Source organism: Ixodes scapularis, unplaced genomic scaffold, assembly GCF_016920785.2.
Source record: "Ixodes scapularis isolate PalLabHiFi unplaced genomic scaffold, ASM1692078v2 PGA_scaffold2__306_contigs__length_199485367, whole genome shotgun sequence".
Lineage (NCBI taxonomy): Eukaryota > Metazoa > Arthropoda > Arachnida > Ixodida > Ixodidae > Ixodes > Ixodes scapularis.
Window position 1 is genome coordinate 25186851 of NW_024609857.1, and position 27626 is coordinate 25214476.

A 27626-nucleotide genomic window follows, 5' to 3' on the forward strand; every position below is an offset into this window, starting at 1 on the left:
GGGGGGGGGGGGAGGGTTCTTCGACGAAGCATAGTGTTGTTACTCAAAGCAGAAATCTGTATACTAAGCGGATTGCCACTATTATAACCGATGTTACTATAGTGGGCTGGACAGACGCACATTCGGTCCGGGTTCGATCCCGGTCGAGGGAGTGCTACGCCGATTGCAGTTCGTGCCCAGCCCTTCCCGATTGCTTCGCGCCTGGAGGAGGAAGAACTGAGAACAGAAGATGGGAAGGTGCACGTGCGATGATAAAATTAAAAGATACAAATTAAAAAGCCCCGGAAAGGGGAAAAAATGGGCGTGGCACGGACAGGGTTGGTTCATTCCTCCAGTCTTTCTTCGATAAGGTTCGTTTCGGAGTTCACGCTTCTTTTCTTTGCCTCTATAACAGAAAGAGAGAGAGAGAAAGAATAATAATAGTCTTGGGCGGCGGCCCCTTCCAATTTTTGTCTCTCGTGTTTGCAATCATTCGTCGAAAATTTTATATTTGGTTCGTTTTTGTGTGTTTCGAAGTCGACGTCGATCGAGCGAATGGAAGAACGAAATTGGCGGAAGAATATTCGCTTCGTATTCTCTGGCATGTGATAACTTTGTATTCCGGGGTTATCAGGTGGGCACCCGGGTAAGACCCAGTGTTTTAATTAACTTTAAATTGCGTGTGCTTTCTTTTGTGGAATTTGGGATTTTGTGATTGTTTTGCTGTACAACAACGCGTAGGCGCGAGGGTAGCATAATGACCTCGTGTCAACCATTTTCGGCAAATAATTAGCAATCGTAGCTTCATTGCTAAAAAGAGAACATTGGCAGGTCCGTTACATTTTTTATATCTTATCTCATTTAATAATTAATTTTGCTATCTTATCTCATTGAGTAATCTCAAGAGGTACCCAGCTGGTGTTCTAATGCCGAGCGATAGAAGTGCAACTTTTTTATATGTATTTAAGGAAATAAACTTGAGAGCCTCCGTCTTCACTATGACCGCCGTGTAGCCGTTTTTATGCTAATTCACAATAATGTAGGCACTGATGCACTATTCTTATAGCTTTGTAAACCTACTGCGTATTGCATAATCACTTTTAAAAGGCCGAGCTGCAAAACAATTCTGGATACAATAACAATTCGGTGCCCGCCTGACCCTTGCACTAGTCAAGGAAAGTGCCCCATACCTTCCTGCGTGAGCGCCAACGCCCGGCGATGCGGCGATGTGTAGCACGGTTCAACATCCGTCACACGGTCCATTGCCGACGGTCACACGGCTCGCTTTCGCTTATCGGCAACAATGAAATAAGCGAGCCAGGTATAAGTTCATTTGGATCAATAAGCAGTGTCACGAGAGAGGTTGCTTTTTCTTTTTTTCTTTTCTTATTTCGCGGATTCATTTAATTCGCCTTACGGTGACCCGGCGGAGAGTGTCAATATGTTAAGTTTCTATTGATCGAGAAATTCGACTGTCACACACATGCTGCGGGCTCTCAAAACAAAACTATGTTTCGGATTTTTTTTTTCTTTTTTCCCAGCTTTACATAGAGCGTTTTCTGAACTGTGAGTAATAAAAGATTTCTTGAACTTCAGCTTTACATCGTTTTCATACTTGGCGTGCACCACTCTCAAAGCTACTGGCGCGAGCGTTTGGCTTCATTAAAGGGGCGATGCAACAATGTTTGCACTTTGCGCAAATACCCAGATCCCTGACGTTAATGACCTATGAAACACGCGTTCGTTTTTCACTTCACGCAATAGAAGTCCCAGAAAAAAATTAAAGAAAAACGAGCAGCGTTCACCCCCTCAACTCGCAGTCAGAACAAGCAGCCACGTGATCTGGAGCCGATTATATGCCGCCAATGTTGATCATAGCCACGCGCTGGGGTTGGCAAAGCACAGGACACGCGCTGAGTTCCAGACATTGTTATGGCTCGGCTATTGTCGTCGTTGCAGCGATTGGGCGCGGGCGACTACCCGAATGCTTCTCGAGCTAGTATTTATCAGGAGCCCAAATCGAGTGCCCACGCAGGGCTCGGGTCCAATCTATGAACCGCATTCAAATATCGTCACTTGGGTGTTCTGCGATCCCCACGTTACGTCATCAAATTTTGCAAAGGAGGGATTGAACGAAAATTATTGCTTTTGTCCTTGAAATTTCACCGCAACAAAGGAATTTTTTGGCCAGTGGCGTTGCATGCGAGCATCCTTGAGTCCCCACTAGTGCCAGTAAGCTCGTGTATAGTGAAAAACATTCCAACTGAATATCGTGGCACAGCTCCTTTAAGGCCTGTTCACAGATACAGCGGCACGCTAAGCCAGCGCAACGTGAGCGTTCCAAAGAGCGCGCTCATGTATACGCAAATCGCGCACTATATCAGAACTAAGTCAGGCGCTATAGCGCGTGACTTAGCTCTCGTATAGCGCGTGATTAGCGTTTTTATAGACGCTTTACACACGCGCCAGAATACACCCGCCATTGCTGACCTTCTCTTGTTTTACCGAGATACCGAGGCACTGAAATTGGTGTGAACGAGCCTCCACAAAAGCCAATGCTGGGGAGAAAGACAGAATAACATCTAAGATGGCAATAACCTAGCCTGCTATGGTAATAATGAAGTGAAGTAAACGTAATAAGGGGAAACAAAAACTGAAGGTCAGTTATGGCGGTGCCCATGCACAGCTGCTGCAAAGCGTCTATAGCGCCTTGTTAGCGCTTCTTGTACCGCGATTACTGCTGCAGACTAGCGCGTGCACTGCGGTTCTGGTTCCTGTGGTTGGGCGCTTCAGCAGCACTAAGCAGCACCATGGAGGACATATGGGGTGCTGAAATAGAAATTCGACAAATGCTCTTACATACGCGATTAGTGCGTATGTGTGTGGACGGCTTAATGCCCAGAAGAGCCTTCTGGGTGCGCGAAATATTTTGCCACCGAGATAACCGACCGGTACCCGGTGAACCTTGCTCCTGCAGGCTGAGGGACTGAGACACAGGGCTCTATCGAAGCCGATTATTTTTTAGCTGTGAAACCAAGGTCACGCATGTCGAATAGAAAGCGATAAGGTCTGCGTCTTGCGCAGGGTTCTTAGTGACGTCAGAACGCCGAGCTCTGATTGGCTCCACTTGAAAGGGTAGTGGGTAGACCTCAATGCTAGCTGCCTTGAGGTCTACCCACGATCCTTTTAAATGGAGCCAATCAGAGCTCAGCATTTTGGCGTAACCGCAACCCCGACGCAAGAAGCGGACGAACTTGCGTTCTCCGTATACGCGGTGACAACTTTATTATTATCATTATTATTATTATTATTATTATAATGGCTAGCGTAGCTTTCGCAGTGCTTCGAGACTACCGAGGCGTCAAAACAACTTTCGCGAGCGCGTGGCTTTGTTTGGCGTCTCCTTCACACGAAAGAACTTTCGAATGAGACGCCAAATGAAGCACCATATTCGCGCAGCAGTATACGAGCCTGCAGCATTGTTGAAGGCGTACGGTAGCCTCGACAACGTAGCACGTACACTTACACGCATAGCTGAGTTCGTTACAACTGAGCGCGTGCTCCCTCCGCAACGTGCAATCCACACCGTAAGAATGATCTTGCTCGGCAGACGATTCGAAGAAGCTCGTCTGGGCCGCGCTCTCTAAACGACGCAAACAACGTCCCGAAAACAAAAAAAAATGGCGCCGTCGATTTTCGTTTATTATTTTGTTGCAGCGTTTTATATCCACCGCGAGGTTCAGAACGGCAGGGAGGTTTTTCGGTTGTCTTACCTTCGATAATACTTCCGTGTCTTGTGAATCTCGAGCGTGCACGCGCAGCCAAAGCACAACGAAGGCGACGACCGCATACGGGAGGCCGAGCGTCCGAGAGCGAATGCTTTGCCGTTTTCATCGTGTCGGCGGCTCGTAATTTTGTCATCTGGCGTGTACCGAAGGCTACAGCGTTCCCAGGGTCAATCTGGTACCGTCAAATACATATGCACAGCTCGTAAGTTTCACCGCGCTGACGTCTAAAGACAAAATTTGACGGACTGCCGCCCTGTGAAAGCGTCCCGTTGACACGAGGTTCCTTATTGAGGTCGGTGCGCTCGAGCCCTTGTTGGGACAATCCCTGTCTGCATGTACAGCCGGCCTGATGCCGCCTCCGTGGCTGGCGCTCAGCCAGACAGGCAGTTGGCCAACAATGGAGGTCGTTGAAACTTCCGCACGCTCGGTGAAAAATAAATCTCTCTCCTTCTATCTTCCGCTGTCCTCTTCCTACCAGACCGAGAGGGACTGAATCCACCGTGTGGAAATCGCTTACCACGGGCGATTTGCTGTCTCGCTAACTTGAATGGGTTATGTGAACGACATCGGCGCTCCTATCGAACCGGAAGAACGAAAAAAAAAAATGAAATCTTTCCTCCTCTTCGGTTCCTGCAAAGATAGATAGAATCGATCTATAGCTGTTTTATAATGACGTCTTTGTTTCATGTGATTGTATTCCTGAGAGGAACAAGCGTAAAATTAGATTTAAAAATTTAATTTTTCTCAGACGTTGAAGAGGTACCTAATCTAAACGTGGGAAGCCCGGCTGAGTTTGCCGTGTTATTTCTTTTTTTATTATTTTTCTTAGAGGCATTTGATGCCTTCACCAAGGTTACAAAATATCCCATCGAAACTGCGCGCGCGTTCGAGTTCACACATGCAGATACAACATTTAAAAAAAAAAAAGGATGTAAAATTTTAAGCTTAGCTTTTTCAGACCGAATTGTTGAATATTTCTTCCAAAAGGTGGTGCGGCTTTGTTGATATCATCTCATCTTACACAAACGAGCGGGTCGCCCACATCGAAGCACGAACCGTCGACATCATTCGCCGCACATCCGCGGCCCACCTCATGTTTTATTTCCTCTGTCTTCCTCGTTGATCGCGTCATATAAAACACTCTGGTGGCGCACTGCCCTTTCTCAGCGAGGTAGAAACGAAAGCTGCGGTCCTCCAGAGCTCTCTCGTAAATCAGAACGCTCCGTCCGTGCACCGGCACACATAAAAGCCCCCAGATGCAACCCCCATCTTCCTTTCCTGCATTTGCAACCCAAATAGGAAGCAGCAGCGGTGTACCAATCGTCCTTTAGGGTTTAGATCGAATGCTGCAGCAGCAGACGATGGGCACTTTTGGAGGTCCATTCTCTTCGATGTCCGCGCAGCATACGAGCGGTTGCCGCCTTCGTCGCTTCGAGTCATGAATAAATTCCGTGCGCCGTTCCACGTGAAGCGCCGAACAACGCGATGCATTCTTCTTCCTTTCAATGCGGACCGCTGCATGTTCCGAGGAGGCCGACGAGGGCGCGTTGTTTGGGATGGAGAACCGTCGGAAAAAGTCGCTTTTGGCAGTCTCGCTTCTTCCATTAAACGCGGGCTCAGATTGCCAGGACGTCAGCGCTGCACACCGGAAAAAGTGAGTTCGCTTTCCTGCAGAAGACGGAGACTGCCAATCATGGCGAGCAATAGAAGAATCCCAGCGAATGACACAGCTGATTATACAATTAGATCTATAAAAAAACTTCAGTGGGCGCAGGGACAATGGCTGCGTTTACGTGAATGTGACGGTACCGCATCGAAGTGAGAGGGTACCAATCACACACGCGCCCAGTTTCTCTATTTCTTCCTCTTGTACTCAATCACAATTGTCACATCCCGGTTCGATGCCCTATCGGTCGTACTCGTATTTGTGGGTATGTGGACGTGAGTAGCCCGTCGAATTGAAAGGGAACCGATCGCACGCGCCCAGTTTGTCAGCCTCTTCCTCTCCTTCGCAATCACAATCGTCATTTTTAAGTTCGATGCGCTACGTCGCATCTACACTCTAAAAAAAGCCCGTGCGTCTGCTTTCCCGCGCAACACTCGGAAAGCCAATCAGCGCAACTTACGGGGGCAGCTCAGCGAATGACGATGTCGAAATATATGTTTAGACCAAAAAACGCAGTCTGAGTTGTGACATTAAGAAATGCAAAACGTCACGCTTGCATTGCTTAATGTCACAACTCAGACTGCGTTCTTTGGTCTAAACATATGTTTCGGCATTGTCACTTACTGGGCTGCCTCCGTAAGTTGCGCTGATTGACTCTCCGAGTGTTGTGCCGGAAAGTAGACGCACAGACTTTTTTTAGAGTGTAATGGCAAGCGAAAAGTCATGCTCATTGCCTCTGCGCACATCACACGTTTTTGATCTGATCATATTTCCAGCTTCATTATTCCATGGGATGCTTCTACTGCTTGGCGTGATTTGTTGTCTCGTGTTCTGCAAAAAAAAAGTAAATTCAAAAACTTAGTTTTTTTTCACATTGTGGAGTCTGTACACCTGTCTTGCGCTTATCACACAGGCGAAACATGTCGAGTCAGTGGAATTTGAACGCATGCGCGTCTTATCCTCAGAAAAGAGCGACTGCGCCCGCTCAGAACGGGATCCACAGCCTATTAAGGACCATTCACACATTTGCATTGAGTCCGCACTCGGTCGGACTCAAAGCGAGTGTGTGAATCGCCCTTTAGACAACACTCTAAGAAATTGGGAGCGTCTGCTGTCGCGCAGAGCACTGTGGTGAGCCAATGGCCGCAATCCACGAAGGTCACTCGGCGAATGATGGGACTGATAATGTGCTTAAACCTAAAAACAAAAGAGAGAAAGAGAGAGAGAGAAGGTCTGCGTTGGAACACTGAGCATGACAGGTTTTTGTTTAGGTTTTCATGTTAGGTTTAAACGTATTGTCAGCCCCATCATTTGCCGAGCGACGTCCGTAGATTGCGGCCGTTGGCTTATTTGCAGATGCTTTTTCGGGAGAACGGACCCTCCAGGTTTCTTAGAGTGAAATCTGACAGCTCGCGGAAGGCGATTATTGGAATGATCTTGAGCGGGTTACGAATTAAGGAAGCAGTCAATCGTGATTTCATTTTTTTTATTGATTGTTTTTTGGGGCCCGAAGGCAATATATCTTAATATTAATTCCCATCCTCCTACACTTCGAGAAATGCTTGCGAGTCTACTTTCCCGCAAAACACTCGAAGAACCAATTTCTGAGATCTACAAAATCAGCTCAGCGAATGTTGAGGCGGAACATCCGATTAGACCTAAAAATGAAGTCTGCGCTGTGGCATTACGCAATGCAAGCGTGACGCGTTGCATTGCGTAATGTCACAGCGCAGACTTAATTTTGAGGTCTAAACAAAAATTCCGCCTCATCATTGGCAGAGCTGATTTCGTAGATCGCAGAGATTGGCTCTTTGAGTGTTTTGCGGGAAAGTAGACTCGCAAGCATTTCTTAGAGTGTTCTTGAGTTCCCATAATCAGATCTACTTAGCTGGCCATGGCCGGCGTTTCTTTTGCTGTCTGGTAGAAAGGAAGGAGGTAAATGAAAGGCACACTTTTTTGTTAAATTAACCAAGCATCAAGGTGGACGCCCCGAGTTCTGTAGTACGCGCTACAGCGCTGGGCATGCTGGCGTGCTACAGCATAGCCTCTTATATATAGTGACAAAGCCTGACAGATCACCACGAGAAGCGGCCGCCGAAATGGAAAAGGTAGAGCGGCAGACAACGGATGAGAGAAGAGCCACCTGATTAGCGCCCCGCTGCGGCTAAACGCCGAAACACACTTCTCCCGAACGAACAAGTGCGTTTCGGGTCCTCTCCACTGCAAAAGCTGTGCGCTGACGTCCAGGTTCCCCTGTGCTCCCCGAGAAATGGTTCTTTGATGATCTGTGCTACCAGATCCTCGCGCTCCAAATCTGCGACCGGGCACTCTATGGCTCCGTCGTCGAACTGCCAGGTCAGCAATTTTCCAAAAGTAAAAGTCTAAAACAAATGCCACTTGGCACTTGCGTTCATCAACGTTTTATTTTAGTCATTTAGTTTCAATCTTTTGTACTGTTAAGAGGAGTGCGTGCAGCACGCGCATCTACGTTCCCGGTATTTCCTTGGTGTTTAAGTCATTTAGCTAAATGACTCCAACTGCAAAAACGCTGTTTTTTTTTTTTGTTTTGTTTTTTTTTAGCCTTATATATTTCGTGTAGATGTATGGAGCGAGCAACTTGCCGTATAAATTGATTTCTGAGCTTGACCAGCTGCCACTTCTGCGATTACCTAATCAGCCCGCGCCGGAAAAAGAGAGTCATGTGTTTCCGCTCAAGAAGATAGCTGCGTCCTGTCCCGTGCCCCCGCCACAGCAGCCGAGTTGTCCGTACTCGCTGACAGATATTACACCGAAGCTGACAGAATAATTTATTTGGCCAATTAGGAACTACTCCTATTTCAAAGTTCCGACTAAAAAAGCGCAAGAAAATCGACCGCGGTTTCTGTATTTCGTTTCAGGAAGTAAGATAAGCAATAATGGTTAAGAACGGGACACACCTAAAGGAAGGAAAACGGAAACAGTGCACGCACACCCTTGTCGCTTCTTTCGTCTGGTCGGAGAACTCGGAGTTTTCCTGAAGTTACAGACGAGGCCGTCTACCACCACTCCACGAGGCTTCAATATCTCAAGAATCCATCCCACGTACCACCGTCTCGCCTCTGCCGCCAGCAACAGCAGGAGACACGCCATCTCCTGTTACCAACCCCACACAGCTCTCCGCTCCCTCACCACCCCGTACTCCCCCGAGAATCGCCGGGACGTCTGCCCTTGTCCCCCGAAACACCAACACAACCATAGCAACATCGCAAAGCCAAAATGAACGCTACTTCCCTCGGCGACCGGGAACCGACGGCAATGTGTGCAGGGGGGGGGGGGGGGGGGGGGGAGCAACAACAGCTGGCTTCCTCTCCCATTTCACCTCCAAGTGAACCACGACGGACGCCGCGCGCCAATCACAGCGCAGGGGTCACGTGACTCGTCCCTACACACTTCCCCGCGTCGCGGTGTCTGATTACAATGTCACGTGACACTTTCCAGTCACTGGATTGGCAGAACGTCCCGGCTACCGTCCAGCACGGTCTGCCCGAAGATGAGAACGCAGAGTTCCCGCTGCAACTGCTAGGTTCCAACCAACCCGCCATTTTCCCCGTCCGTCCATTCAATCTTCGGCGGCAGGAAAATAAAACGAGGACAAGAGCGTGTCTGTCTTGCTTGCGCGTGCGCGCACCTCTCGGGAGGGAGTCTTGGGGTGTGTGTGCCCTGTCCGAATGGCCGGGGCGGGAGGAGGTCTTTCCCCACCAGGTCCCCGCTCTCGCACCTCGTCGCTAAAAGCGTCTTCCAGCTGGCAATGCCCTCTTCTCATTCTCGGTCTGTGAGAGAGTAGTAGGGTAGTGGAAGAAGCACACCTGGCTCGCTTCCACGTCTCGGGCGCGGAAGTTATTTGTTAGTCGTTCCACATTCGCAAATTGGCCGTGTTGTTGACTCGACATCCATGCAGCCAACTGAAAGAGATGTTTCTTGCTAACGAGCCCCGTCCTGACAGGGGGACGTTGTACGCATTCTCATCGACGCTTCAATACGCGCTTTTGGGGCTTCGACGCCCGTTCGATTAGAGGGGAATGAATGAAATGGGAAGCTTGCGAATAACTATGAGGACTATATACTTGTTTTCACGATCGCTAAACAATATAATTCGCTTTTTTTTTTTTTTGCTTCTCGTTTGTTTTGGGTAAGCTTAAAGATTGCATCTCAGAACGTAACTGGACGCAACTGGCTCCACCGAATCGACCCTGTAGAGCAAATCAAGCAAAGTCAAAAGGGCATCGTCACAGCACTGATCGTCTTCGCGCGTTTGCTATCGTCGGTTGAACCAATCAGGCACAGTGAATGCGCCGTTATCTGCGTTCTTTCTTTTTTTTTTTTTAAATGAGTGATTGGTTTAGCCGGTGATAAAGCAAACACGCAAAGACGACGATCGCCGTGAGAATGCACTTTTGGCGCTGCTTGATTGGCTCCATCGGACCCAATCAGAACTCGGCGTTGTTCTGACGTCACCGCCACCCCCGCGCAAGAAGCGGACGAACTTGCTCTCCACATATAGGGTCGGCTGCGCTAGAACTTGGCGTGAAACGGAGTATAGATGATATATAACTGTTTGGTTCGTTTATACGTGCCTGGGTGCGAGAAAATTTGTATCGAAAATAATCGTCACGAAAGAAGGTAATGAAACGTGTGACATCTGTCACGTTAAATGCTCCCGAGGGATATGTGGTTGCAATTATGTCCCAGTATATATGATCGAACGGAGCGCGGCTCGTCGCGTCCGCGCTGACGGCTCCACCGACCGTTGTTTGTGCCGCATACCGCGATAGTTATTGACGGTGGCGAACTGATGAATGAGTCCCGCGCTCGTAAAAAAATGAAAACGGCGTGCGATTAGAAACACGGCGTTTCCGGAAGTGTCCTACAAAGTATAGATCTGTCTAAGACGATATATTCTTTGAGGCTGGAATAGTATCACAGAAAGTACGCGCACCGACGCACGAATAAAAAACGAGACCGGTTGTTCCCTTCTTCGTTTGCAACTGTACAAAGGGCTGGGATTAGATGGGGAAAAAAATTGCCTCCGAAAATTGTAACGGAAGTATAATGCAGAAATGTAGTGAAAGTGCAACTCAAATCTGTAACGGAAAAGTGTAGCACGAAATTCTCTCGATAAATTTAGCGGGTTAGTTGATTATGACGGCCATGTGACCACGTGACCAAAGCGCGTGGCATAAGGCGGCAAATTTAGCGGACGGTGTTCACGCGACCTAATCAACGTGACAGTCGTTACGGGACAACATCACGTGACATCTTGACGTCACGTGTCATCATCACGCGACTTGATGTCAAGTTGTGGCGTTACGCGAAGTCAAGCCATGCGTCACTTAAGTCACGTGACAACGTGTTCACGCAACACCGCCTATAGATTGCATCTTGGTGATGTTGGCATGTGTCACGTTGACGGTGTGTATCTCGAAACACGCTACGTATTACGCATCTAACAACTTTATCCCTAGGATTAAGATGCGTTGATATTTCCCTCATTTAATGAAGCATTGCCCGTTGTCACTTGAAGAGTATTACACGGATCAGCACCAAGAATGTGAGCTTCACAATTGAGCGTTTTGCGAAAACGGGCAATTGTAGTTCGTCTAAAAAACAACCTCAATAGCGAGCAAAAAAAAAAAAAAAAAAAATCGAGAGGGAAATAAAGAGAGATAAAAGGAGAGATAAAGATCGAGAGGGATAGAGATAAAAAGGAGTTCTAGTCGATCCTTCCGATGACTCCGATAACGATAACCAATACTCCACCAAAGATCTGCGTATCGTTATCAGGTACGGTTATCGGAGGTATCAAAACGATCTACTAAAACTTTCTAAAAAAATGAATGAAAAGGTTCGCCAACCAACTCGTTTCCATGTGCGCGACGAACCGAGCTCGATTTCTGTCAGGCAGCAACTTCAATCACGTCGTGGCGATGATGTTATATCCGAATAGCTTGCGATCGACGTCGCGAAACCCTGACCTTGCGCCTCATCCGCGAAAAATATAGAGATACGTGACAAAGGAAGAGGTACGAGACCGCGCAAAGGGGCGTATATTTCGAGCGGCACTTCGATCGGTTCCCCGTAGACAAAAAAAAAAAATAGTGCAGCCGCCCTCGTGGTGGATCCATGGGATGGGCGCGCACATCGACCTTGTGCAGCGAATGTCGGGGCTTGGTTCAGGTTCAGATCGATTCGGTACTTCGGACGGTAGCCAGGGGATCGCTTCCGTTGCATGCCAAATTGCCGTTCTGAGAAGGAGAACAAGAAATGGAGCAGGGTCACTCGAATTTGCCGTGACACCTTTTATGCCTTTACAAAATGTCCACGTAAAGCGCTTTCTTCCGTCAGAGGTTCGGAATGAAAATGTAAGATGGCGGAAGGGAAGGTCATCTGCTATGAAAACACGTGCAGTAAGTAGTTTCTCTAAAAACTCGTTATCAGTTTTTTTTTTCACTGTTGCAGAAACACAAAGAAATAGGGGAGCAGGTGTGTTCGTTACCAGTCATTCTAATCGACCAATCGTATTTTATTTTACTATTACATCGTTAGGACCACATTAGCGATATCTCACAAACGCACGCGGATACAATGTCTCGCCATGTCCTCCCCAAACATTTTATTGAAATGTCTCCTATTCTGATCGTTCTGCGCGCGATGAGTGACACTTCACTCGGCAAATTTATCGTTTTTTTTTTGTTTGTTTGTTTTGTTACGGGGGTTACATTGGAATTGGCAGTGACCGTTTGTTTTCCCACGGCTATAATAGTATTTCCGTATATATAAAAGTTAGTTGCGAGAGCGATTTTGTCTGTCTACTTTCTAACTTTCTTGTCGCTGTGTTTTTTTGGCGCTTATACCTGCTTGATGATCATCGTGCATCAAAGTTCAAACACAGTATAGCGTCGAGCGTTCCCAAAGAAATTAAATGCCTTTCTTTTACCAGCTCTAATTCGCGGAGGTTGTTCCACGCAAGAATCGTATCGGGGGAAAACCCCGATACGATTCTTGCGTGGAACAACCTCCGCGAATTAATTTCTTTCCGTCACTAATCATGTTCTTCACCATCAAGACGTACCACAATGCGTGGTATAATTAAGTTCTTTTATTTTAACAAGTTTATGTTTGTATTTTATATGCGTGGTACACTCCGATGTAATGTATTCGGTCCTTTAACGCTTATAATAAATAAATAGGTAACTACGGAAACCGACAGGAATGAAACTTTAACTTCCTGCCCTACTAAATCAAAGGTTCAATTCCGACTCCCATCGGTTGAAAAGTATTTTGCGATTTGGGGACGTATGTGGTTTAAAGTCCGATAAAGTGACTGACTGCACCGGTCATCAATTTAAAGGAAGTGATTTACGTTCCGCAATTTAATTAGTGTACTGTCAGTAGTGTAATGTCTCGTCTCTTCCTTGGCAGCGTCGCCGCAGTGGGAATCTCCGCCCCGCGACGTGTCGGCGGCGCTGGACGGCCCGGCGTCCCTGGACTGCCTGGCGGTCGGCTACCCGACGCCCACCGTGCGCTGGGCCAAAGAAGAGCCCGGTGAGTTTTCGCCGCTTTCTCTCAACGTCTCGCACGTAGAATGATCAAGTAAGCTACGCTTTGGAGTAAAGACAGCGCAGCCACATTGGTGCTCAAGATCTCTCACGTAGAGTAACTGAGCACGCTACACCTTCGAGTAATGACACTGCAGTCATGTTGGTGCTCAAGATTTCTCACGTAAAGTCACTGGGTATGCTGCGCTTTAGAGTAAGGGTCACTGAGAGTGAGTGAGCTACGCTTTAGAGTGACGACACAGCAGACGTATTGCATGGATGTATGGACCGTTGGATGCTAACGGTTGTACCGTTTACATCAAGCGGTAGCTTGCGCCACCTAGAAAAAACAAGAAAAAAAGAATGTTTTCTTCCTTAGTCCTTTTAAGCAAATTTTTCTTCCCCTCTGCATTTTGTAACTATCACCAGGCAATGTAAGATATCGCCAGAATTATCTTCAAATGCTGGGGGGAAAAAACAACCTGAGGAATTTTTAGAGGAAAACTTATAGAAAAACTGCTACTAGAATCAGTGCTGTCATTTGTCATCAGCTTTTGCCAACAGAGTCGGGCGATAGATAGTCCGCACACGTAGGTAGTCCGCACGGCGTAAAATGTCAAGCCTTAACATGCATAGTGCATGGTAAACCCAAGACACAGGAATAATAATAAAACGAACAGGACAACAAGTAGTCCGCGGACTAAAGGTCCGAAGAATACGGTGGTAGTCGTTCAGCTCCACAATAGAAGCTTAAGATCCTTGAAAAGAAGTTTCGTACGAAATTATTCTAGAACCCTCGATTATGTCCTCCCTTTTTTTAACTCGAAAGGAAGAAGAGGGTCCTGTGATGAGTGGACCGCACGTTGGGGGGTCAGCCATCTCAGACAAAATAAACACACGACGCCGAACAAAGTGGCGAAAGTACGATAGCCTTCAAATTGAAGTATTCTATTTAAATAACTAGAATAAAACAATCAAATCGATGCAGCGGAATCTAGAAGGACGGACGCGATACTCGTCTTACTAGTGCTACAATTACCAGTAATAAAAACAATAATAATACGAAAGAAGGGCAGTGACGATGACGATAGGAAGAAGCCGCCTAACAAAGGAAAATGCCCCTTTGACATTTTAGCCCGGAAATTAGCATGAGCTGAGTAACACAGATTAACGTTTTGTATTCTATATCGCGCAGTATCCTAGCACATGTTTGATTTAGTTAAACAGTGGTCAGGTCATCGATCAATGCTTCTTTCGTGGGCAACAGAATTCGCTTATCGTCGAACTCCCCCCAGACTATGTGGTGGGCCTTGTAAAAAGAACTCCTGTAAAACAATCAGATACCTTCGCCAGGCCGATCGCACTTCCAGCCATACACGGATCCTGTGACAACCATTTTGACCGGAAGGGAGTGCCGACATTCGAACGCGGAACGGGTGACTTTCCTAATGAGCCTCCTCGACTTCCGGCACCGAGCGGCTCCTATATCATTCGGATCTCTTTCTCTCACTTATTTACACTTGGGGTCGTGCGTGCGAGTGTTTGTGTCGGTGTGTTTGCGTGTTGGGTGCTTGTGTACGCGAGTGTGTGCGTGCGTGTGCGCGCTTGTTTGTGCGTGAGTGTGTGCGTGTGCGTGCGTTTCACCCGACCCGCACTCCCCTAATGTGAGCGACAACAATATCAGCCGGGGCTCGCTGCTCGCCGGCTGCATTATACAGCCAGCGGGTTCCGCAATTACGAGATGGAACAGCGGTGCAGCGTTCCGAGCAAGCTTACGCCAGCAGAACGAATCGCGTTCGGGCGGGAAGTCGCGATAACGTCCACAGCAGGTCGACCAATCTTTAGAAAACAGTGTAAAAAGAAAAAAAAAAAAAAGAAGAAAAGAAACGCTGGTAAAAATTGACAAAAGCAAATCAGGAATTGTCTAAACACCAACTCACTGTTTTTATAAACGAGTGCTTCTGCACTTCGACTACACAGAAATTCGTAGAAAGAAAGAGAGAGAGAGAGAAAGAGAGAGAGGCATTTGCGCGTGCGCCGTCCCGACGTGATGTCAGAAACATGAGTCGGCGCCCAAGGGCACAAGCGTGCTTGCGGCCACCGCAAGATATAGACCTTTGCAAAAAGAGCGCTCTGGCCGCCGCCATTTTGCGAATCGAGCGACCCCTATCAGCCAGAAATTTCTGGCACCCGCCTGAACTGTGGAAACCCGGTCAGCGTGACTCCCCACCTGCATTTTGCATTCGGAGTTCGCCGGCTTTCCTTGGAAGTTTTTACTTTATTCGCCTGCTTAGGATGCTTACCCTTTGTATGTTATCTTCCACTGTGAGAACCAGAGAATACCAGGGCTTGTAGCCTGCTCGACCTTCGCAGGAAACGAACGAAGAGAGCGAACGTCAAGCAGGCCGCGACGCAGGCAGTTCGACGTTCTTGGAGGACTATTTCCGTTGAGATAATCTCCAAAAAGCCTTCCCCGCTGTGTTCCGGGTCTTCGCGAAAAATCGCTGATAGGGTCGGGTCCGTGGTGTGGGAACAGAATAAGCACGTTCGTTCATTTGCTTTGAAGCTGTGCAAAAAAGCTGCTCTCTTCTACATGTTCCCCAAAACACGCCGGATTCCGTCCGATTGTCGTGATGTGACTATCGTCGACACTGTATATTGGATATGCTGTGTTATTTGAGACCTTTCTCAAATCCTGTTCGGATAACGCGGCACCGTGGGGTACGTACAATATATGTTGTTCGATTGATGAGACTCATTGAATTTCATATTGTGGGCGGGGAATATCCGTGCAGTTCGGATATCCTGTGTGGTCAAATATTTTGACCTATATAGATTATTGACACGGCTGAGTGTACGGTGCCGTAAAACGATGAACATAAAATGAAACAAACATTCCAGTCGCATTTGTTCTGTCGCGCACGGACTCACCAGAACAGCTTTCATTTGTTTTTGTTTTTGTACCCAAAAGTAGAGCCATGCCTTAAATACCTCTATAAATTGTGTTCGCCACAGAACACAAAATAAAAAAGAAAACGCGGCAATTCAGCCGCTGCCAGCGTCCGGAATTGCGCCTACACAGGCTGCCACAGCCCACTGACGAGAAACTCCACAGCTCAGCGCAGTCGGGCAACACTTACGTGCACTCCCAAAACCAGGGACGCGCGCTGTAGATCGCTTCGTTCGAGACTGCCGCTGGAAAGGTCTATAGCAACCTCTTTTGGTTCAAAAGAAACAACAATGGGACTTCGCTACTTGTGCATTCCAAGTCGGAAGCCGGCGTTGTGTATGCAAAACGTGACATTACAAGGACATGACGTCCTTGCGAAGTCATAACCGTTCGTGCAAGTTATGAACTACTTTCTCACGGGGCAGTCAGGGACGTCAGGGACTGATATAAGGGGGATGTTTCGAATCACACCGCTGTTTTGTACGGACCATTGTTACGAAAAACCATAACTTTGACACATATTACCTTTGCGTCATGACATCGATGACGCCGACGTTAGCCTCGGACACAATTACGAAAGTTGCTCGGGTTTAGTCACCTTGTCGTTGATGAGGAATCTGAGATAATCATGTTTGCAGACCCGGTTCGCTACTCAAGCTTCCAATGTCGCAGTGACAACAATAAAAAAAAAAGAGAGAAAACACACTGCGGTTTAAGGATAGAACATACCGGGAATGTTTGGATAAAAAACAATTCTTACAATAATTGGCGCCGACTACCGGTCAGGCATTATAACAGGGTTAGAAACTGCGCGCTCGGACAATGGCTTTCCTCCATCGCAGGCCGCAGCGTCCGCCGCACGAGCTTTTCATTGTTCCGGCAGCCAAGGAAAACGGTACAGGAGGACAAGAATCGCGCAACGCTTAGAAAGCTCTCCATAAATCAAGCCCTTGCCCGCTGCGAGCAATTGCTTTTTGGGGCGGGCCCCTGCCAGGCACCCCGAGGGGCAATTTAACTCGCTCGTGGCCGCCAAGCGGCGGACCCGAAGCCGAAGCCAGGGCCGAAGCCGGAGCCGGAGCCGGAAACGACAGCATCTCGCTGCTTCCAAAAGTGGCCGACGTCTTTTCGCGATCGGAGATGGAGGTGGGCCTACCGTTTTGAAGCCCACCCCTCTTTCTACGCCACTCTCCTCGCATTCGTTTTCTTCGCAAATCGAATAAGGGATGCAAACGTTACAGGGACGTTTTTTGTTAGTGTTTAGTGCACTGTGGAGGCAGGAAAATAAAGCGGGAAATTGATTTCCCTCGTGTATTGAATAGTCGTTGACGGCAGGCTGTGGCGAGGAACTGTCACGGCTCGTCAAATTCGAAACCCACCGTTGTCTTGCTTTTTTATGTGAGTTTTGTTTGTTTGCTGGATTTCCGCGTGAGCTTGTATATTTCTTCTTTTTTTTAACGAAATGCGGAGTAAAATACGAGCTGTGGGAATCAAACTTTCCTTTAGGATAAGAGCAAATTTAAGCTCTCCTGGGATGCCACTTTTACTTATTGGAGCCAAGGGCTTTTACGATAAATACATGGCTTGCATTAACGTCACGTCAGCGGCCATTGTGGCTACCTTGCTGCTGAGCGTGTACCTCTAGGCAGTAACAAGTAGGAATGACCAACAGCATGATGCGATGACGTCACGCCCAAGTCATGTATGCATCAACTCGCGGTTTTCACGTCTCCGCAGCTGCGGTGGTGCTGTGGACAGCCCAGCGCGTGCGCAGACGTTTGACTTCTGGCGAGTCTGCTGTCTGCGCACGCAGACAGTGCCACACGGGCAAACGCTGACTTGTTTGTAAACAGCGTGTCAGTTTGGAAACAGGGGATGAGCTAAAGACGTAAGGGCCAAATCAGATGGCTTCGATTAAAGAACGTCGGGTCTGTCTCTTCTCTCCGGTCTATACGCAGTGTCCGAAGACGGAGAGACGGACTTGCGGCCGGTGTCCCTGGTGGGCGCCAGGGTGTCGCAGCTGTCCAACGGGACGCTCTTCATCCGGGAAGTTCGCAAGGAGGACGCCGGGAACTATCACTGCACCGTGTCCAATGGCCTGGGGCAGGACCTCCACAAGCTCGTCACTCTGTCCCTCCACGGTGAGTGTGCGGCCCTCTCATCTGGCGTGGAGCTCTTACGACATAAGCACGCAGACCTCACTGTCTTCACAGATCGAGAGACTGTTACCTGCATGGAATCGCTAGGGGTACGCTGCATTTGAACTCGTGGTTGTCGGTGTTCTGCTATTACATAGCCGCATTTATTAGAAACCTATGCGGAGCGCATGGTCGTCTGCTTCCTCGGCAGAGATTGCGGTGACATCAGAACGCCGAGCTCTGATTGGCTCCGATTGGAAAGATAGTGGGTAGATCCTAAGGCAGCAAGGCAGCTAGCGTTGAGGTTTACCCACTATCCCTCTATCATAGCCAATGAGAGCTCAGCGTTCTGACGTCAGTGCAACCCCTGCAAAAGAAGCAGACGTACCGGTCGTCTGCTTCCTCGGCAGAGATTGCGGTGACATCAGAACGCTGAGCTCCGATTGGCTCCTATTGGATGGATAGTGGGTAGACCCCAAGGTAGCTAGCATTGAGGTTTACCCACTATCCCTCTATCATAGCCAATGAGAGCTCAGCGTTCTGACGTCAGTGCAACCCCTGCAAAAGAAGCAGACGTACCGGTCGTCTGCTTCCTCGGCAGAGATTGCGGTGACATCAGAACGCTGAGCTCTGATTGGCTCCTATTGGATGGATAGTGGGTAGACCCCAAGGTAGCTAGCATTGAGGTTTACCCACTATCCCTCTATCATAGCCAATGAGAGCTCAGCGTTCTGACGTCAGTGCAACACCTGCAAAAGAAGCAGACGTACCGGTCGTCTGCTTCCTCGGCAGAGATTGCGGTGACATCAGAACGCTGAGCTCCGATTGGCTCCTATTGGATGGATAGTGGGTAGACCCCAAGGTAGCTAGCATTGAGGTTTACCCACTATCCCTCCATCATAGCCAATTAGAGCTCAGTGTTCTGATGTCAGTGCAACCCCTCCAAAAGAAGCAGACGTACCGGTCGTCTGCTTCCTCGGCAGAGATTGCGGTGACATCAGAACGCTGAGCTCCGATTGGCTCCTATTGGATGGATAGTGGGTAGACCCCAAGGTAGCTAGCATTGAGGTTTACCCACTATCCCTCTATCATAGCCAATGAGAGCTCAGCGTTCTGACGTCAGTGCAACCCCTGCAAAAGAAGCAGACGTACCGGTCGTCTGCTTCCTCGGCAGAGATTGCGGTGACATCAGAACGCTGAGCTCCGATTGGCTCCTATTGGATGGATAGTGGGTAGACCCCAAGGTAGCTAGCATTGAGGTTTACCCACTATCCCTCTATCATAGCCAATGAGAGCTCAGCGTTCTGACGTCAGTGCAACCCCTGCAAAAGAAGCAGACGTACCGGTCGTCTGCTTCCTCGGCAGAGATTGCGGTGACATCAGAACGCTGAGCTCCGATTGGCTCCTATTGGATGGATAGTGGGTAGACCCCAAGGTAGCTAGCATTGAGGTTTACCCACTATCCCTCTATCATAGCCAATTAGAGCTCAGTGTTCTGATGTCAGTGCAACCCCTCCAAAAGAAGCAGACGTACCGGTCGTCTGCTTCCTCGGCAGAGATTGCGGTGACATCAGAACGCTGAGCTCTGATTGGCTCCTATTGGATCGATAGTGGGTAGACCCCAAGGTAGCTAGCATTGAGGTTTACCCACTATCCCTCTATCATAGCCAATGAGAGCTCAGCGTTCTGACGTCAGTGCAACCCCTGCAAAAGAAGCAGACGTACCGGTCGTCTGCTTCCTCGGCAGAGATTGCGGTGACATCAGAACGCTGAGCTCCGATTGGCTCTTATTGGATGGATAGTGGGTAGACCCCAAGGTAGCTAGCATTGAGGTTTACCCACTATCCCTCTATCATAGCCAATGAGAGCTCAGCGTTCTGACGTCAGTGCAACCCCTGCAAAAGAAGCAGACGTACCGGTCGTCTGCTTCCTCGGCAGAGATTGCGGTGACATCAGAACGCTGAGCTCCGATTGGTTCCTATTGGATGGATAGTGGGTAGACCCCAAGGTAGCTAGCATTGAGGTTTACCCACTATCCCTCTATCATAGCCAATGAGAGCTCAGCGTTCTGACGTCAGTGCAACCCCTGCAAAAGAAGCAGACGTACCGGTCGTCTGCTTCCTCGGCAGAGATTAGGGAGTTTTAGCAGGTCATTTCCACATGAACGGTTCGCCCTCGAACGCATCCGAGACGCCACTGCGCATGCGCGCGCTAGTCGTTCGGGAAGTCGGGAGGCTCTTCTCGTTCGTTTCTCCCATTCCGGCCGCTGGAGTCGTCACCGCAACGCAGCCAGCACCGTTCACGACTCGGGTAAAAAGAAGATGGCGGTCGGTTTGGCGACCGCCTTCGCCAACCCAGCCGAGCGTTAGGCTTAGGACAGCGGGAGGCGATTTGCCGTCCTGTTAGTCTGTTTTATTTGAGAGTTGAACCAAATCATTTCGAGGACTACTCACAATGGTAAGCGATCGTGACTACTATTAACTGCGCATGCTAGTAAATTTTTGCGATCTGCGGGCAGACTAGCTGCCGAGGCGACCGCGAGCAGACGAAATGATTTGGTTCGACGGCACACAACGTGAACGATCGTTCAAGTTCAAGATGACGGAGACGCACCATGATACCTTTACGGTCGTTCAGACACTTTTTACTCGATCTAGCTTCGCAGTTCTTGAAATTCCGACCGGCAATTATTACATCGGCCGTCTTGTTTACATCAGTCGTACGCCGGAAACACGAGCCGCCACCACGGTGTCCGCCACCGTCGGCACGGATTTACACGTTGCAGAATGTTTCACATGTTTACTAGAAGATGGCGCCACCGTTAAGCACGATCATCATCATCGTTTACACGGTCGCGCCACTTTCACGATTCGCTAAAGTATGTGAAATTTGACGTACGGTTTCACGGAACGGACCAGCTGTACCGTTCGTGATTTCGGAACCGTGTGCTTGAAAAACGACTCGCTAAAACTCCCTATTGCGGTGACATCAGAACGCTGAGCTCCGATTGGCTCCTATTGGATGGATAGTGGGTAGACCCCAAGGTAGCTAGCATTGAGGTTTACCCACTATCCCTCCATCATAGCCAATTAGAGCTCAGTGTTCTGATGTCAGTGCAACCCCTCCAAAAGAAGCAGACGAACTTGCGCACCGCATACAATGTTGAGCGACGTCGGCATTTTTTGCGTACGAGAGTATATATGGACCCAAGGACAGGGCCTTGCAAATGTCCTAGCACGAAACATTATACAAACTTAATGCGCCGCTCGTGTCGGGAACGATCACCGTATACTATATTTGATTTGCGAAGAATTTCCATTCTTGTAATTTTTTTTTTTCGTTAAAGGGCAACTCCGCTCAATTTCGAAAAATTTATGCTTCCATGTGATTCACATTCACAAAGTAATACTCAACAACTCTACGTCTTCGGATTCGCGAAATGTGTAATAATATTTGTGTAATCCTAATTTAAACATCAGCAGATACCGAAACCGAAACTTCGGTTGCGTCAGGCAACATTGGTCTCGGGTCGTCACAGTCATGGGCACCTCACGTCGAATCACGTGGTCTTGTGACGTTCGGGAGGGAGCGAGAAACAGGACACGCGACGCGGGCAGGTCCTTTTTTTTTTTTTTTTTTTTTTGGACGCGGGCAGGTCGCTTCGCTTGGCGTGGACGGTGATGGCCCGGGGGGAGAGGGGGAAGGGTAGAAGACGAAAGAGGAGAAGGGGAGCGGAGAAACAGACCGATAAGCGCGGAGGGCAGCGGTGATCACGTGAACGCCCGGTCAGCCAACACCGGGAGGAGAAACTCATGACGTCATCGTTAAATTTCGCTCTGAAAAGTAAAAACAAGCAAAACGTGAGAATGAAGTATGCATGCCTCTGACGTAGTGGTTCAACGTTGGCCGCTCCAACTCCGTGGCATTAGGGAGTTTTCGTAGACCGCGCTGCCTCCTCCGCTAAGCATTCCGCAACGAAGAAGTTGCTAATGCGCCTGCGCGCCGATAGCCTTGACTGTGGAGTTCCCGCTATCGTAGCGGGTTGCGGAGGGCCTTGCGGGGCGGCGAAAACGATCTACGAAAACTCCCTATTGACTGCGCTGATGATTGCGCCTCGCGCCGCACGCTAGAGTTGGCAGATTTCGGCGACTTGGCTCGCTTGAAGGTTCGCTGGCCAGTTTATTAAATATATAGACGGAATTAGATCGTAATATTTGACATGGGGTCTTCCTATATGATACTGAAGAGGGCTACATAGTTTTCTAAATATCAAAAATGAAGCGGAGTTGCCCTTTAATGATATGCTTCGGGTAAGACGGCACTTAAAGGTACGCTTTACATTGGCGTAGCGTATCAGGACGCAAAAAAGATCAGTTTCTTTGTCAGTTTTCTTCCCTTCCTTTCTTTTGTAAAAATGACTTGCTTCACGAAAACAACGGGGATGCTCTGTAAATTTATCGGTATCCAGTAATTATGCATATTTGCACTTTGCAAAGCGAGAGAGAGAGAAAGGAAAGAGGTTGTGCATCGTGCGAGCACTTGGACACTCCGCGCCCTCGATATCGATCGTTGGTGATCTCACAACATTAAGGCCTGTTCACACATGCAGCGAAGCGCTACATGCATAGCGCGCGACCTCGCGCTAAGCACGTGCTAACGGGAGCGCTCACCAGCTTTGTATCGCACCGTCAAGACTGTTCCTTGTTGCAGACGATAAGTAGCTGACGACACGTGAGCAGCGCTACATCAGCGCTTCGCTGCATGTGAGAACCGGCCTTTACTCTGCTGGCAAGCTGTCTCCGTTATCGAGGACGCGCTTTACACTTTCCGACACTGCAACGAAGTTGCACAAGAGGACTCTGAGCTTGATTTATGCAGGCGAGCTGGTTGGAGCACTTCACATGACGAAGCATACAACAGAAGTGAGGTAAACAAGAAGAGGGGGAAGGTGGGGGAGGGGAGAAACGGGGTCCTGAAAACCCCTGTTCCGCTGGGCATATCCGACTGTCTTCCTGCGTTGTCTTTTCTCACTCCAGTGTAGAGTTCTAGTTGGACTTCCTGACACAACCGACTTGTAAGCACGTTCGTGCGCCACTTCGGTCGTCAGGTGCCTTTTTCGTAGTACTTTTTCTTCCTCTGAATTAGTCGACAGCCATTTGTAGAAAAACACGCTCCCAACACTTACAATTGAAAACGAGCGTGTTGGTTAATAGATACAAAACTTGAAAGTATAAAACAGAGAGGACGAAGACGGGAACAGGACATCTCTCAACACTGGCGAAAGAAAAAAAAAAGCGATCGCTTCTACTCAAGTGCACCACCCACGACGCTCCAAAAAACGCGCCGCGAGAGGCCAGACACTCGTGCCAGTCTTTTTCTCTCCACTCCGGTGCTCGATTCACTTGCCCAACCTCTACGGCAACGGCCGGAAGTGGTTGTGAAACGCGCGCCGATTCATAAGTAGCAGCACACGTTCGGGCAGCGCGGCTGACGGCGGAGCGCTCCCTCAGCGACGTTGACGGACTGGCAACCTGCCCCTGGCCAGGCTCCAAGGATGCGCTCCCCTTTCCTGCCGTCTCTCAGTTTCAGAGAAGGACAGCGGGGGCAGGGACTCGGATGGAGATGCGGAGGTGTCTGCTCAGCTTCTGGCAGCCTCGTGTTAGCTACAGAGCCACGGTGTTAAACGCTGCCGCCTCGCCACGGAACAAGTGTAATCCCGAATGACATCACTTCCTGTCGGCACAACGTTGTGCACATACAGCAAACGAAGGCAATGATGTCTGTCCAGATTATAGAGTTATTATAATGCACGCTAGAGGTTCAACTGGCGTATGTGTGCTGTCGCAAAGTGAAGCAGACAGCGACCAGTCGAAATTTGACTTCCGGTAAGGCATTTCGATGGGAAAAAGTGAGTAATTGTGGGAGAGAGACTTAACAGTTTTGGACCAAATAAAGTTTACTTCACCTCACCTCACCTCTTCGGCTACCAGCACGGTGTTTTGCGAGTCTAGGGCACCTAAGTTCAATCTTTATCCCGGCCCGTTTTGATCAGGGGCTCTAAGTTAGGCACTCGGCGAAAAAGTCGGCGAGATCTCCGACTTCCGCGCCGAGTGCTCAACGTAGAACAGGGGCCCTAAACTCGTCAAACACAAAGTTTGAGCCGAAGTTCACAAAAACGCCGATTGGCCTATCACGACGATGACTTCGCGCTTTTGTCGCCAGCGTCCAATCGGCGCGCTCCGCGAACTTTCGGCTCCAACTTTGTGTTTGGCGAGTCTAGGGCCTCAGGACGAGAATCGTACCCGCTGCGTGCGCGGTCTTGTACCACTGTACTGCCTGGTGCACGTTAAAGACCCCAGGATAGTAGTAGCACTGCACTGCGTAAATTTCTCACCTCCGGCTAAAGCGCCACACGCCCACTGGCACCGACAAACTTCCCCGCAGTCTAAACAAACTCACAACACAATTTTCGGTCGTTCGTTAACATGTCGTGGAGGCTGCGGTTCCCAGAGCGGCATTTCCGGAATGCACGACATAGCGACGGCTCGTCCCTCGCCGAGAAGGTGCGCGCGCTGAGGCAAGCCACCGGCAAACATTGCCCGCGTTGTGCAAGGTCGTCCGCGGTGACGCCGGGGCATTGCAACACGGACCTGCGAAGGAACCGGTGACTTGTAAAAATGCCGTGTCGTGACTAAGTCCCATTATTATTCCTGATCCACCGGGTCCTCCTTCTTGTTGGAATGCCGCCGCCTTAATGCGCTTTCACCAGCCGACGAATTAGGCGAGAGTGTCGACGAAAGAACCGCAGGCGCCTTCAGTCGCCGGCATACTGCTTGCCGTGTTTTCGTCGACCTCGATGTCGAGAGTAATGAAACGTGGCAGCTTTGTACCCATATTTCAGTACCCTCGGAGCAGGACGAGAAGTAACGCGGTATGACTTACGATAGTACGAGAAGTAACACGTTCTATCGTATACACGTGAGATTCCGAAATTACTAACGAATATTCTAATTTAGTTATTATTTTATGGTTTTGTTTATCTCGCTCATTCTGATCAGACTCTCTGACATCACGCCACTCCGGTGGCGCTGCGGTCGGCATTGCGCATGCGCAGACGCTTCACTTCTCCCCGATCTGGTTTCTGCGCAGGCGCGCCCCTGGGGTGGCAAACGTTGACTTGTTTGTAGTAAACAGTGTGTTGGGGTATGAAAAATCCACCACAACGTTCTTTGTTTTGTCTATGTTTTTTTGTGTTTTTTTTCCTTGTTAAATGCACAGGTTTTAATTTCAAAACGTGCTCCAAAGAATAATACATGTACACGTGACGAGACAAAGAGTGAGAGGATTTCAGGAGCACAACGAGCATGTACCATTTCAGGATTAAAAGCGCTAAAAAACGAGGACCAGTAAACGAAGACACACACACAGTAGAGCGCTCTACTGTGTGTGTGTTTTCGTTTACTGGTCCTCGTTTTTTAGCGCTTTTAATCCTGAAATGTACAACCAACTAGCCCAGGTGAATACCCTTTTGAGCATGTACCACGTGCCAGCAAGCATAATACCGCGTTCCACGCGGCGGCGTGGGCTTCCAGAACACCTCCGATTGGATCCATTTATATAAAATTACATTGTAGGCGCACGGTGTTACATTGACAAAACAAAGGACCTTTTAAAAAAAAAAAAGGAGGTTTTGCACATTATCGATCCGTTGCGCGAAGTAGTTCTTACAATATTTGGCCGTTGAAGGAAGAAACGATGCTTATAGCGTTTGAAACACGTATACATCTTGATAAAATAACATGCCATCTACATATATCTTAATTCAACACATGAAAGAGGGAAATTAGTAACGTTCCGCGAGGAGGCCGGACTTTTTTAACTACTGTTCTTGAGGTGAAAACGAGTTTAGGCATGGTGTGCAAAAATGATTGACAGGGCGACGTGGACACTGGAAAGGCATCAATGCTAAACGAAAGACAGAAAGAGCGAGACAGCTAGCCTATGTCTCCATGTCCATTTATTATGTACCTTTTTTGGCCATGCATATCCCGATGGTTGTTTTTTTTTTTTTTTCGCTTTGTTTTTCTTTATCCCCAGAAAATTATGAAGGCGGTTCGCATGCTATATATCTGGTACAGTCGTGTCCCGTTAATAAGGGGCGCAGCATGGCCTTCGTCGCTTTTGCGCCATTAAACCGTTAATCATCATCATCATCATCACCGTCAATAGAGAGTTTTAGTAGACCGTTCCGATACCTCCGATAGCCCCGATAACGATACTATGCATACGCAAGGGAGGCGGTGGCGGAGTATAGGGTATCGTTATCGGAGTCATGGGAACGATCTACTAAAACTCTCTAATTTGGGCCCCGTTAATAGGGAATTGTAGTAGACCGTTTTTCTCCTCCGCTACGCTGTCCATGAAGAAAACGCCGCAGCTGCGCATGCGCGCCGCCAGCCTTGTCTGTATAGTTTAAGGTGGCGGATTACGGACCGTTATCCGGGTGCTTAGCGGGCTGCGGAAACGGTCTACTACAATTCCCCAATATAGATACCCCGCTATATAAACACCAATTTCGGGGAGAAACTGGGAAAATACATGCATTTTTGTCTCGTTATTATGAACAACTCACATTATGGACATTTTTTAGGAGAACGGAGGTGTCCATATTAAAGGAGCGATGCAACAATTTTTGTACTTTGCGCAAATACCGCTTAAAACGGATCCCTAACGTTAATGACCTATGAAACACGCGTTCGTTCTTCACCCCACGCAATAAAAGTCCCAGAAAAAAAAAATTAAGAAAAACGAGCAGCGTTCACCCCCTCAACTCACAGCCAGAGCAAGCGGCCACGTGATCTGGAGCCGATTATATGCCGCCAGTGTTGATCATAGCCACGCGCTGGGGTTGGCAAAGCACAGGACACGCGCTGAGTTCCAGACATTGTTATGTATGGCTCGGCTATTGTCGTCGTTGCAGCGATTGGACACGGGTCACTACCCGAATGCTTCTCGAGCTAGCAATTATCACGAGCCCAAATCGAGTGCCCACGCAGGGCTTGGGTCCAATCTATGAACCGCATTCAAATATCGTCACTTGGGTGTCCTGCGATCCCCGAGTTACGTCATCAAATTTTGCAAAGGAGAGATGGAATGAAAATGATCGCTTTTGTCCTTGAAATTACACCGCAACAAAGGAGTTTCTTGGCCAGTGGCGTTGCGTGTGAGTATCCTTGAGTCCCAGGTGTGCCAGTAAGCTCGGGTAGAGTGAAAAACATTCCAATTGAATATCGTTGCACCGCTCCTTTAACGAGACACCACTGTATTCCCATCTTCGTCGATTTGGAGCGTATCCCGAGGATCACACGCTCAGTACGGAAATACCCCGCCAGCACGCAAAACTTTGTCACGTCTATGATGCGGCTTAATTATTTTTTCCCGGCACTTTTTTTTTTTTGGTGGGGGGGGCTATTAAGCTAACGAATGACGAGATCATATAAATAAAAATGACCACGTACACACACACGCGCACAC

At 48.7% G+C, this 27626-nt stretch overlaps 1 protein-coding gene across 1 annotated transcript in view; it reads left to right on the forward strand.

Annotated features, from left to right (window-relative positions):
• Positions 1 to 27626, forward strand: part of LOC8031411 (Down syndrome cell adhesion molecule-like protein 1 homolog) — a 136470-nt gene that overhangs the window by 83719 nt on the left and 25125 nt on the right. Inside the window, exons 3-4 of the mRNA XM_042291779.1 lie at positions 12892 to 13014; positions 17913 to 18095. Coding sequence (XP_042147713.1) covers positions 12892 to 13014; positions 17913 to 18095 — 306 coding nt within the window. The remainder of the gene's footprint in view (positions 1 to 12891; positions 13015 to 17912; positions 18096 to 27626) is intronic.